Source organism: Neodiprion pinetum, chromosome 5 (assembly GCF_021155775.2).
Source record: "Neodiprion pinetum isolate iyNeoPine1 chromosome 5, iyNeoPine1.2, whole genome shotgun sequence".
NCBI lineage: Eukaryota > Metazoa > Arthropoda > Insecta > Hymenoptera > Diprionidae > Neodiprion > Neodiprion pinetum.
Genome location: NC_060236.1, coordinates 16,000,436 through 16,012,826, shown reverse-complemented (window position 1 = coordinate 16,012,826; position 12,391 = coordinate 16,000,436). Strand labels below are relative to the sequence as shown.

Below are 12,391 nucleotides of genomic sequence, written 5' to 3'. Positions count from 1 at the left end.
CAATACTTGGGCTTTTACACTGAATTGTAAATCATCAACCGATGATAAGTGAGAAATGGATACGCAATTGGAAACGTTTTGTTACCAACCGTAGGTGGAGCAAATTCTGGTCGGAACAACGGTGCGGTAAAGCACTGAAAGGTCGACGCCCATCTGAAGCGAGCGGCCAGACTATGAAGATTTATTTTTAAGGTCGTTAATCTAATGTTAAAAAGGGTAGAGAGGTTCCCGCTAAATGTACGCATAGTATCTGCGTTGGAGCTTGTCGACTAGATTCCGAAAAACGCTTACACATATAGACCGTCAACGTATTATACTAATCGCCAGACGAGCCTGCCCTCAGCTCTCCGTGTTGAAATAACTTTCCAATACTTCGCGGCTGCATTTTTCCGAAAACAAGGCTTTGTCCTTCAGTCACGCGATTGCAGTCATTTTGCAATGGAACACGGCTCGATGATCTATGACTATCACCATAGATATCCTGGGAGTAGCTAGTCTGTTCGGCAGCCACACCACTCGAATTTTTTCCGTGCCTGTTTTGAAAATGAAAATGGGAAAACTCAGCTGAGGCCAGTAAAAATGTTAGGGCCTCAATTCCTGCGACACTTTGTGAACTTCGTCTGATCCGTCATGATTATCGTGCATATGACTGTACCGCCATATTTCTTAGAGCTACTTTTATTATTCATTCAATACGTAGATGTTATAATGCGAATGATGCATCACTCCGATATGTGTACTTTCATGCGGTGACATCATCGTGCTGGATTGCCACCACTTTACGAATGAGCAGGAGCGTAATCACCAATCGCGCATTGGCGCGTCTATAGTTCGTCTGATCGTGAAATAGACAGTCGAAATTACCGCATTGAAAGGAATCGAGACGGATTTCTTCAGTGATCTCGTGTCGTTCGTATTTGTTCCGGAACAGGTGAAAAGCAATGTGAAATTCACCTGTACGCCTGATTGGCTGTCCAAAAGTTTTTGGCGAATCAGCAGCTCGTAAGGTGGTATTCACATTGATATATACCAGGTACCTATATTAAATTTTCGAGACTAAAAACATTTCGGTTTTCTGACTAGCCGTCGGTGCTCGTAGTTACGAATTGGCTCACTCAACGTCCTCGAATTCTCGTAAGAAAGTAGATATGGCGTTTGTAGTATTTGTAATTTTAAATGCAAGCCTGGCAAAATAGTGTTCAGTATAATCGAAATGAATATATGATGTATAATGCACTTCGTGGGCGTGTATATTGTTTACGCGTATAGCTTAATTGCAATTCTTGACGGGTCGTGTCGAAATTATTCACTCGAACACGTATCAGCTTTCACATGCACGAATATCACCCGAAAGTGTTAACCTACACACGCAATAAAAAGCATGCACTTGACAGAGGCGTGACTCACGTGCGTCTCTCGAGTTTCGACCCTAGAGCTGCTCGAGGTTCGTTTCTGCTCTATTGTCTTTGAGGCCTTCGACCACTGACCGCCCGTCAACCGGCTCAAATAAACAGTTTCCAGTGTACGTTATAACTACGTCAAGATAAATTCCTCTTGCGTCCTGCTTCCTTCTACAATTCCGAGAATTTATTTTTAGTACACGGACTCACTCACTCACGCGCGCACGCATACGACTACACACACGCTCGAGAGAGAACCCTTTGAGAGAACCGAGAACGCCTCCTCCGCGATTTCCGGTCGATGAGCGGCGGCTTTGGATGCGATTTCGATTAAAAATCGACTTTAAACTGTTGTTTGGATACCGCGTTACGTCACTCCAGCGACGTTTTTACCGTTGGCTTCAAATTTCAAGTTCCAAACCGAGTATCGGATACGTGAAGCTGGCGCAGATACAATAGGGTATTAGCTCGATCGAATCTGTCACAAAATAATCGACTAAGTAGAAGTCGAAATACCACACACACGGATGCGTGCGCATCCCTTATTCATATACATATGTTTTTCCGCAGAATGAACAGATGGCGTCACCGTTCCGAATCTCCTGTTCCCTGGGCACCCGTGTTGAGAGAGAAAATGGCGGCGCGCAGAGCCGAAGCAGTAGCAGCAGCGAGAGTGACGAGTAGCGATATCGGTAGGGAATAGAAGTGAAGTTTAGTGAAGTGAAGTGAGCGACGGATCAGGGCCGCGGCCGATCGGGCAGACACTCGGACAGACGGACAGGCAGACAGGCGAGGAAGTGAGTGCGCGTATTATTATGTCTCCCGTGTCCGAGTCCTCGGAACGGTTCCCTTTGTGTGAATCAGTGTAAAACAAGGCGCGAGACCCCGAAGAGAGGCTCGATGCACGAGACACGTACAAAATCGTGTGCGGGTTTAAGCAGCGTCGAAGCAGCGAGGACTTGCTAGCCCTTGTCGGAGGGTGTTAACCGGGGCACGGGTGCGGTGTTAAGCGGAGCGAAGAAGGCCGCAAGCAGTAGTGTTTTGTTTCAAATATGCGGGAATTCAAGGTAGTCGTCCTCGGCTCGGGCGGGGTGGGAAAAAGCGCATTGACGGTGCAATTCGTCTCGGGCCTCTTCATGGAGAAGTACGACCCGACTATCGAGGACTTTTACAGAAAGGAGATCGAGGTTGACAACTCACCCTGTGTCCTCGAGATCCTTGACACCGCTGGCACCGAGCAGTTCGCCAGCATGCGCGACCTCTACATAAAGAACGGCCAGGGTTTCGTCGTCGTCTACAGCCTAACCAACCACCAGACCTTCCAGGACATCAAAGCGATGAAGGAGCTCATCACTCGCGTCAAGGGCACAGAACGAGTGCCGGTCCTCCTGGTCGCCAACAAACTCGACCTTGAACATCAGCGCGAAGTCCCAACGACTGAGGGCAACGGCTTGGCCCAGTTGTGGGAATGTCCCTTTGTCGAGGCCTCCGCCAAGAATCGGACCAATGTCAACGAGATGTTCGCAGAGATCGTCCGGCAGATGAACTTCAGTCCTGAGAAGGAGCAGAAGAGATACTGTTGCTGTGCGATCCTCTAATACTTAATCAAAACCTTGGCCGAGCAGACTGAACGACGATAGGTAGATAGTTTTAGGTAATACACACACATATATATGTTTAAGGTATAACTACCGAGACTCGGCCGAGTAGTTTCGAGCTGTGAATTAATATGATGAAAATTAATATGGATCAAGTGATGATGTTGTCTATTAACAATTTATAACAGTAATAATAATAATAATAATAATTACAATAATTATTCCCATTTATATAAACTCAGTGACGCCGATGGTTGCATATTTCTATCCGCAGTTGCAAGAAGAAGAGATCGGAGTCGACAATGAAGGAAGGCATTTCATATAGTGAAACTAATTGTAAACAGATATTTTAATACACCTATGATAATAGTATTATTATATGGGCATGTGAACAGAGCACGGCAAACTGTTACCGAATGCGTATTTTCGATAAGAAAATAAAGAGATTGTGTCTAGAATTTTATTCAACGGGCAAATCGATAAAATTTGAAATATGTGATCAAGTGATGCAAAGGTGCTAAGTTTTGTGGGTCTAATGGGGAAATTTTTCAAAACAGATAAAACCTAATTGGAGAAGAAATACCAAACCAAAGCGGTATTGAACCCATTCTTCAATTGATAATACGTATTTTGTAGTGGTTTTCAACTATGTGCAGCAGCAGCAATAGCAATAGCAACAGCAGCAGCCTTTCAACCAGTCGATAACTAACATTAAAGAAAATACAGTGCATCAATTTTTTTGGTAATTTTAAACATGGATTACAAAACTATGTTTCCAATTGTAACTCGTTTTCAATATTTGTGTTTAGAAGACTTACCTATGTGGAGAATTCCATCTGTGCAAATTCTGATATTAAAATTTTTTTACCTATGTCTTTTGGCCGGTGAGTTGCAGATACGTGTTCGTGTTCCACGAACCCATATTTTCAATACCGAACCTATTTTTCTACCATGTTGAAAGTAACTTGAAAATTTTTGCTAAACTAGACTGTCAAGTATCGCAATGAAACATTGTTTCACCAAAGTAATTTCATCATCTTGCAATTGACAAAGTAAGTACGTATCTGCTACCAACACACTCTGTCGTTTTATATGTATATGTAATATTCTTGTAATATATAGCAGAAATATAGGGAGGCAAACGAAAAATGAATAAACCCGTTGTAGTTGTAACAGCTTCGATGCTACATTTTGCCATATTAATCATGCCGTCAAGAATGAGGCCAATAATATGCGACAAGGACATATTTAGTAGAAAAAGGGTAGACGAAAATCTTGACTGCCCAATGTTTATCGTTACGTACCAACAGAACCCTGAGATCCAGTAGACATTACACGCTTTCTGCTCAATTAAAAGAAGTAACATATGTAAAGGAAACAAAGTTCGACACCGCTCTGTATTCGTACATGTTGCAAATTAGGTGCTGAATTACCTGGGGAAAGGTTGGGGGGGGGGGGGGGGGGGGGCGAAAACCAAGAGAGAAATGAGAAAATAGCATTGCTGCATCAAGTAAATGATAAAAAAAAAAAAATTATAAATATACTAAGTAATGATAACAATAATAGTAGTAATTATATTAATAGTGATAATAATAACAAGATCAATAATTATTATAATGATAATATAGGTACAGGAACAACAATATGGTACATAATAATATGTGGAATGTCGTTGCTTTACATATGCGAATGCAGGTCTCTTTTTTTTAAATACCATTTGTTACGAGTTTGTCGAGGAAAAGAATTTAAAAAAAAAATGTAAAAATGAAAATATTGCTCCCGTATAGTTATTAGTAATAGGGTTGTGTGTAATTTTCTTGTGTGACCAAACTCATCTTGTACAATGGTTTAATATCGCTTGGATACTATAGCAAGTCATTATATTAGCTCAACATAATATTTAATAATTCATTAAATTCAATTAACAAAGTCGCCATTGTTACACCCTACCCTTATTATAAATTTTAAATTGTATTTTCTTTCTTTTCCATAATGCTCGCCAATAATATTTTAGACTATCCTTTCTTCTTTTCACATTTCATAGTTATCCTCTTTAGGTGTCGTGTATATTTTCCTAGGATATGCCACCTTCCAACGACATTTTCACCTAATCAATTCCTGGCTGTCAATGAATCTAGATTCATCGTTTCATTCCTGAATACTTTTACTTTATTTTACTTCCGACTTTTTTTTTGATTAAGAGTTCTTTGATTTCGATTTACCTTATGAACACTTCTTGTTTGATCAAGTTTTAAATCTCTGAGTAACCGACATCGCTGTAATCTTGTAGCAACACCATAGAATTCTATCTTTCCTTTTTGTTTTTTTCTCACTAGCAAAAGTTTCTCATCTTCTTTGAAAGAACCAGTGCAAAGGCCTGTTCACTGATTATTGAAAAACTCCATCACTTGATAGTTATGGCTTTATTGAAGAAAAAGTTAGCTCGTTGATGTTTGTTCATTTGTTAGTTTTATTTTTAATTTTTTTAATTTCTCTTCCGCCAAATTTATAAATTAAATATGGCTCACTTCACTGATTCAAAACAGAAGTCATACAGATAGATCTCCAAGTAATCAATACTCAAAATACCTATTTATATATTTGTACATGAAACTGTTTAGTGCTAAGTAGCTTTACCCAAGGCGAAAGAAATTGCATAATATTTTTCTAAACATACTTACTGTGGTCACAAATCAAGAAATTGTTTTAGGAAAATTATTTAATCGTACTTGGGGAGCTATCGACGTTGTTCTATGTCTAAAGTGTTCTAAATCAAATTAAAAAACAACGCGCGTGCGTCAGCCAGCATATCATCTCGGAAGGACCAGAATTTCTTTTGTGATCCCATTTTTTCTTAATCATAAATTCATACGTATATCAACAAATATATGATGAATGATTGAAAATGACAACAAAACGTTCGTAATTATTACACAATTTGGTACGTGAAAGCAAGTTTGTTGTTGTGCAACTAATCGTAAATAACACTGATGAATTAGTAAATTAGCTAATTAAACGAAAGAAGAAGAGATTTGAAAACAAATGGAGAAAAAGAAACAACACCACAATTTAGATATATATCGGCCTTTCAGTACTACCTGCGTATAATATTGAGTACGAAATATGTTATATTTTTTACAATGTGAAGAATCTGTAAATATTATAGTGTCAAATTATATACATATATACGTATTACACAAATACGTATATATCTATATATATATTATATAATAAAAATAGTTATCTCGGATGTGGGAAGAAGAACAGTGAATAATACGCGGTGTAAAATTGTGCACAACTTTATTACTCAAGTTGTTGATTTCAATGCATCTCACTTCACATTTCATCTTTTTTTAATGCACCAACTTCTTTCTGATTATTAACTGTGATTAAGCCTTTCGAAATTATTTCACAGTTGCGCAAGAGGAGTAATCTTACTTCAACTGCTAATATTCCTAATGTATTGGAAAAAATTTCAATCCTTTTTAGCATTTCATAATTTATAAGGTATTTCGCATTTCGGTTGCATTGTCTGCTTTGTCAATTAATTATTTCCACGTCTTCCTACTCGTTATTTAATTCTAGACCAATGATATAATTTTGAATATTATGCTGCTTTCTGATTGTACATAATAATATATTTGAGCGCTGGTTTATTCTGATTAAAATTATGTTTGAGTTAAGTGCAGCATTAAGGATTGATTTCAAACAAAATTTTGCCCAAAATGGACGAATATCTATTTGGAACACTGTGTAATTTGCTAATTATAGTTTACGGTTCAGTGCACAATTTTCTACCGTGCATACATTTTTTCACATTTTTTATCATTAACCATTGTAATGGCATTTTGGCAATATCGCACAAATATAATATAGAATGAAACAAACCAAGTTTTACAGTAGTTGTACATTTTTTTTTCAATTTTCAGTAATACCTTACACCACTTTTATCTATTTGTAAAAATTTCATCAATCTGTCATTTTTTCATACCAGTAATGTCGTATTACATAAATTTCAATGATGAAATAGCTAGACAATCCTTTCTTAATTGTACATGGATCCAGTTACATCTAGTTCACTAAATGAGGAAGAAAAAATGAATTTTCAATGTTGAAACTCAGCTCTGATCAATGTATTTATTTAAAATAGGTTTATTTTTAGGAACACATATTCGATTTCACTATCATTGGCAATGTGGCTTATTTCAGAATAACAAACTATGCCACAGCTGTGCAATGCACGTATTCCAACGCACACTATGGGAAATGCAATAATACTTTCGTTACAATGGGTCGTTTTTATTTAGATACGTGTATATATTTATTTGGTTGTCGCAGGGTTCGACTAACTTTTGCTTACATTCTACATCCTGAGCTACGTTATTTTTTAAATGGTTTACATTCATCAAGCAAACAGCAACATTCAGTTTCTTTTTCTTGTTCAAAAATTTGCACGCAGAATAATTATTTATTTTTGTAAATTATTTTTTTCCTGTCTTCTATGTTCTTGAACACAATTCACATGTTAGAAAAATTCTTCACTTACAGTATCAAATCTCGTATCCTCTGAATTCATACAACCGGAAATTTCATACAAAATTCAAACAACAGGTGATTCACATTTCTTGTAACCGCCCGAATTTCTTATTACTGCACGCAGTGTATAAATGTCAATACTTTACAAATAATACAGGTAAAAAAATTATACATCATATGGTCAAGTTATGGTTTTATTTTTACCGATCTGTCAAATCTGACTAGAAATTTGACGGATAGCAAAAAAAATACCATATTTAACATGGAACAGAATTTCCCTGGCAGCATTAATTATTTCATCATTATTTACCACCTGTACTTGTTCCATGAACGTTTTATATGAAACAATTAATGGTCTACACAAGCTCTGCTACAAATACTACTGGCTGTCCGTATGAATTGAAAATCTTTTGTTCGTTTGACGTATGTTACATATAAGTACATTCAAGGTCAAGAAGTGAGCTAAATTTAGCAACGATCGAACTTTGGACCATATTCACTTTTAAAATTATCTGCATTTCATTGGCCCTTCCCATCAGACTACAGCTGTAATAAGGCAATTATCCTACCTCGAAGTATGCATAAGACGAAGCATTCCTCTGATGTTAGTTTTCAACCAATAGCTCAGAGTGTCAGGCAAAGGAAAGCGAGATAATGGGGTGAGATAAAAAGGAAAGCTGATAGTGGTTTCCCATGCAATGACGAGATGACTTACTGACGGTAAGTATATAGTTTTTCTTTTTCCTGTATGAAATCTAACAATTTTTACAACCTTCAGACACTTTAGCATAGCTTTTGTTTTCTCTCTTTCCCAATCACAGAGACAACAATACTGAACTGTATGTGAAAATGGATGTGATGACAAATGCGGGAGTTGACGGTATTTTAGTTCATTCATCAGGAGGCAACATTTCTACTAACAACATGCCTGTGTGACATAGAGTATAATTTTTTTTTCAACCTTTGATATAAACAAACTTTGGTCAGCTTTGGGCAAGTTTGTACAAATCGAAATAAGCTTCCAATTGACGTAAAATCGTAAAGTAGATAATGATATAGCATTAGTGTTCGATATATAGTGCTCATAACTGCACAGACATTCATCTCCAAATTCGTAAATAGCTTTAATCAGTTTTCTAATCATTCCATATGAATACAGTTGACTATGGGCAAATACATTCATTTTCGTTTTAAGCGATTCAGATAAATGTGATGGAAGAGTTAGATTCAAAACGCTTATAGCAGTGACTAGGCTCTTCTGCACTGATTCATAATCATTCATTTGATCAATACTAATAAACCATAAGGTAAGTTTTCCCAAGCTTTTGATGAGCGATGTTATCTTCTGACCTACACATTTCCAAGCTTCTAATAGATCATGTGAGATCAAGTAATGACTGCACGCATTTGTTGTAGATAGAGAAAGATTAGCATAAGCATCTAGTTCATTCTTCCATCCAAAGTCATTCCAATTCATTATTATCGCATCTTTTGCAAACCTTAGGTACTCAAATTCTGTACACTCCAATATTACATGTTGCAAAAAATCTCGACATTGAATACCATATGTAATAAAGACCTCATCCATGATTGTGTTGCAACTCTCTATAGTTTTTAACCTGTTCATGATACAATAATATCGCCTTTTATATTCCTGCAGTACCTGAGCTGAGATTATGTTATTTTGTATCCAGTTCCATTGCGAAATGAAGTAAATTGTGTCCACAGGTTGTAATACAGCTTCCAAATTCTGTATGGAAGAATCCCTGCAATCAACACCAAGAGAATTCAGTGGGCCTTCAGTGAAGAGCCTAATTGTCCTTATCAGGCAGTTTAGTGCTTCTTCTTTGCCGCTTATTGGGAGACTAGTATTTCTACGCAACGAACCTATCTGTACAGCTAAAACATAAAGCAATTCTTCATTCCTCAGTTTTGGAGTCAGTTGATCCTTCACATTTCGTATGCTAGCGAGCATTGAATTCATGTTTGGAAAAATGATTTCTCTTTTCAAACATGGGATAAATATGTCGTTCAGAAGATCATCAGCCAAAATGATACTTCTTTCTGTTAAGATCTGTACAAATTCTATGAATTTCTTACAACTCCAAGCTGTATTTTCACTGCAAATTGACACTAGGGCATTCGATAAAATCAAGCAATGATTAGCATCGCGAATTTTCATTATTGATGATAACTTACAGAGATCTTCTGGCAATACAACGCAATTTCTGTATTGAGGGTAACCAATAGCAGCTTTTATCAAAACCTTTAAAACTTCTCTAGGATTCTGAAGAATAAAAAATAAGATAATCCGCAGTGAGTTATTGTTTGAACACAATGCCCCACCATTGTTAACATAATTTTGTAAGTCAGACGCAAAGTTTACTGACTCTAGTACTATACATGCGTCATGAACCAGAATAAATTCCACAACAATTTCTACCATGTCTACCATCTTCTGACTGAGCAATATTTTCATTGCTACTGTATATATTTGAGTACAGAGTTCCTTGTCCGCAGGAGTCACATCGAAAAATTCTACAGTATTATTGAGTATGCCTAAACATTCATTTTTATCAATTAATGCACTATTTTTATCCAGGCATGAAATTGCTACAGTATCCCATTCTGTAAATCTCTTGATTAAGTTTCTCAAGCATTCTCTATTGCCTTGCTCCACTTTCCTAACAAGCTCCTGCAGGCTCATTGATGACGGCGTGTCCGGCTGGCTAGACAATTGCTGCAGGCAATCTATAACATTGCTATGTTTCTCCGCCTCATCGCTAGTCTGAAAATATTCTATAAAATAGTAACAAGCTAGACCGACTGCACGCTGCATTGTTATTGATCTATTGTCCTCGTAGTCAATGTCTGCCCATCCTAGGTAAACATGCATGTCAATTTTTTTAACATGTTCAAGTAGCACATGAATAAATTCTTGAGTAAGATCATCTATAGCCAATGCTACAACATCCGGATCAAGTCTGACTGTAAAACGTCGCCCGAACATCACTCCATATAACTTTTCTGAATCCTGTTTCATTTGTGAAGAGACATTCTCCATTGTTCTGCATGTAAGGCATTCCTTTACTGCATCCAGGAGGCGGATTAGCACCCAGCCGCACCATTTATATTTCACAGGCTGTGTCGATTCTTTACTTTTTTTCTTCTGGATTCCAACAAGCAGAGAAAGAAGCTCTTGAACACTTCCAACAAATGTTTTCAAGCTTGTCTCTGGCTCGAGTACTTGAGTATGTCGATGGCTCACTAAGAGAAGCTTTTTGTAGCAATTGACAATCACTTTCAAGATGAAGTCGAATGCTCGCTGTAAATCTATTTCCACGCATCTGTGCAATATGTTAAGTATTTCGGTGCACAAATCTATTGGAATGTGAGCAAAGGAGTAGCATAATATTTCATTGTAGTTAAGGGCCCACAGTATTTCAATGAACAAATAAGGAGACAATGGGGGGCACATATTTACCAAATGTCCATTGACTTCGTCATCGCAAAAATGTTCTTGGACTTTGAATTTGGTGTTGAGTAGTAGAAATTTGAAGTACTGGACGGATCGCTCATCAATTACGATAGTCGAGTCTGTATCATGTTTTTTCCTAGCGCAGTCTAGTATGGCTTTTATTGAAGTACAAATATCTGTTATCTGCGCCACATTTGTTGCTGTCGTTCGAGAAGTGAGAAACCTCAGTGTCTCACATTCTCTATCCTTCTTTATCAGATAGGCTTGTATTTTTGTGTAGACTTCTTCCATAGCGAATTACCTGAAACATCTTCAAATTATTGTGTGCTCAATTAATGAGCTTTCACTTTAATATACTGTATCAGCATAGCTTATGAAATCGTTACAATTTAATATAAGAAAACGAGCTTAATTTCAGAAAAAAATTTAGAAGTTATCAATGAATCTACGGTCTACTCTGCAATTCCAAACCTTCAAGCGGTTAACCGGCTGATTGTAAGTTGTGAGCGATCTGTGGAGTATGGCGGGTAGAGGTAAGGAGAGCAGTCTTATGTGGAGGACAAGTTGAAAAAGTGTTCAGCGTAAGCTGCGAATAACAGTTCAAGAACCCACCAGAATAGCGCTAGCGCTGCGAAAGGGTATGATGTGAATATAGCAGTTGTAGTCGGAGTGAAGTGTGCTGAGTTGAACAATTCAATATTTCTAGTGGCTAGTGTACTTAATGAAATCGTGGTATACAGAATCTCAACTATTTACGTAGTCCAAAATAAATAAGTAAATATAACCTATCAAACTGCCGTGAGTTTACGTGGAGTAATTTAATTTTTGTGAACTTTTGATAATACTTTTTAGTGACTTTATAATGTATACTGTTATAAAACTTTTAAAATTCATTGCACGATAATGAGAAAAATTTGTATAGTAAAAAGTTGTCCAAGTGGGCGAAAAATGAAAAATAACAAAAATGATGCGCCTCAGTCTTTGTCTTTTTCCAACCAACAGTATGTATAACAATTTTTTAAGAAAGATTTGTTTATTTACGATTTGTTACTTTTATAATTTTCTTGTTTACTTTAAAAAATGCGCTATAACAAAGCAGAAATCTTTCTTTCCTTGTTACTTCGCTATCCTACTCTAATAACTTGTAGCGCTTCCTTTAAAATATACCCTTCTGCTACCATAACGTCACCTTAATTTGACGCCTTTCGACGGACACTTTTTCGTACACAGAGGCGGTTCTCTTTACTGCTCCTTACCTCTACTCGTCATACTATGGAGCCATGAAGGTGTAACATCCGACCCACGGTCTTACATACAGGTCTTGCGACTCAATAGAATTCCAATGGTAGAGAGTGGCTCCTCTATTGAAGAAAAATCCA

General features: G+C 37.2%; 3 protein-coding genes across 8 annotated transcripts in view; 1 reads left to right on the top strand and 2 right to left on the bottom strand.

Annotated features, from left to right (window-relative positions):
- The window catches only part of LOC124220589 (phospholipid scramblase 1), an 83,380-nt gene extending 81,846 nt beyond the window's left edge, over positions 1–1,534 (bottom strand). The window contains exon 1 of the mRNA XM_046629715.2: positions 1,408–1,534. The gene's annotated coding sequence lies outside the window, so the exon portion shown is untranslated. The remainder of the gene's footprint in view (positions 1–1,407) is intronic.
- Positions 821–4,471, top strand: Rap2l (Ras-associated protein 2-like). Of its 6 annotated transcripts, none has more exons than XR_006883624.2 (3): positions 821–1,033; positions 1,971–3,054; positions 3,273–4,471. XR_006883624.2 is itself a non-coding variant. In XM_046629719.2 (2 exons), the coding sequence occupies exon 2, from the start codon at positions 2,453–2,455 to the stop codon at positions 2,996–2,998; it is 546 nt and encodes a 181-aa protein (XP_046485675.1). In that variant the 5' UTR covers positions 821–1,007; positions 1,971–2,452; the 3' UTR covers positions 2,999–4,471. The 6 variants fall into 6 exon arrangements, 4 of the variants coding, with proteins under 4 accessions (XP_046485675.1, XP_046485674.1, XP_068992577.1 ...); XR_006883623.2 differs by having other exon boundaries at positions 3,241–4,471; XM_046629719.2 differs by having other exon boundaries at positions 821–1,007; positions 1,971–4,471.
- Positions 4,472–5,201: 730 nt separating this feature from the next.
- Positions 5,202–11,603, bottom strand: LOC124219043 (uncharacterized). Its single transcript, XM_046626152.2, has 2 exons — positions 11,484–11,603; positions 5,202–11,313 (listed from the first exon to the last, which is right to left on the bottom strand). The coding sequence occupies exon 2, from the start codon at positions 11,301–11,303 to the stop codon at positions 8,451–8,453; it is 2,853 nt and encodes a 950-aa protein (XP_046482108.1). The 5' UTR covers positions 11,304–11,313; positions 11,484–11,603; the 3' UTR covers positions 5,202–8,450.
- Positions 11,604–12,391: the final 788 nt, after the last annotated feature.

Excerpts from the sequence above, each read along its gene's own strand:
- Rap2l (XM_046629719.2), top strand. The coding sequence starts at position 2,453 with ATGCGGGAATTCAAGGTAGTCGTCCTCGGCTCGGGCGGGGTGGGAAAA.
- LOC124219043 (XM_046626152.2), bottom strand. The coding sequence starts at position 11,303 with ATGGAAGAAGTCTACACAAAAATACAAGCCTATCTGATAAAGAAGGAT.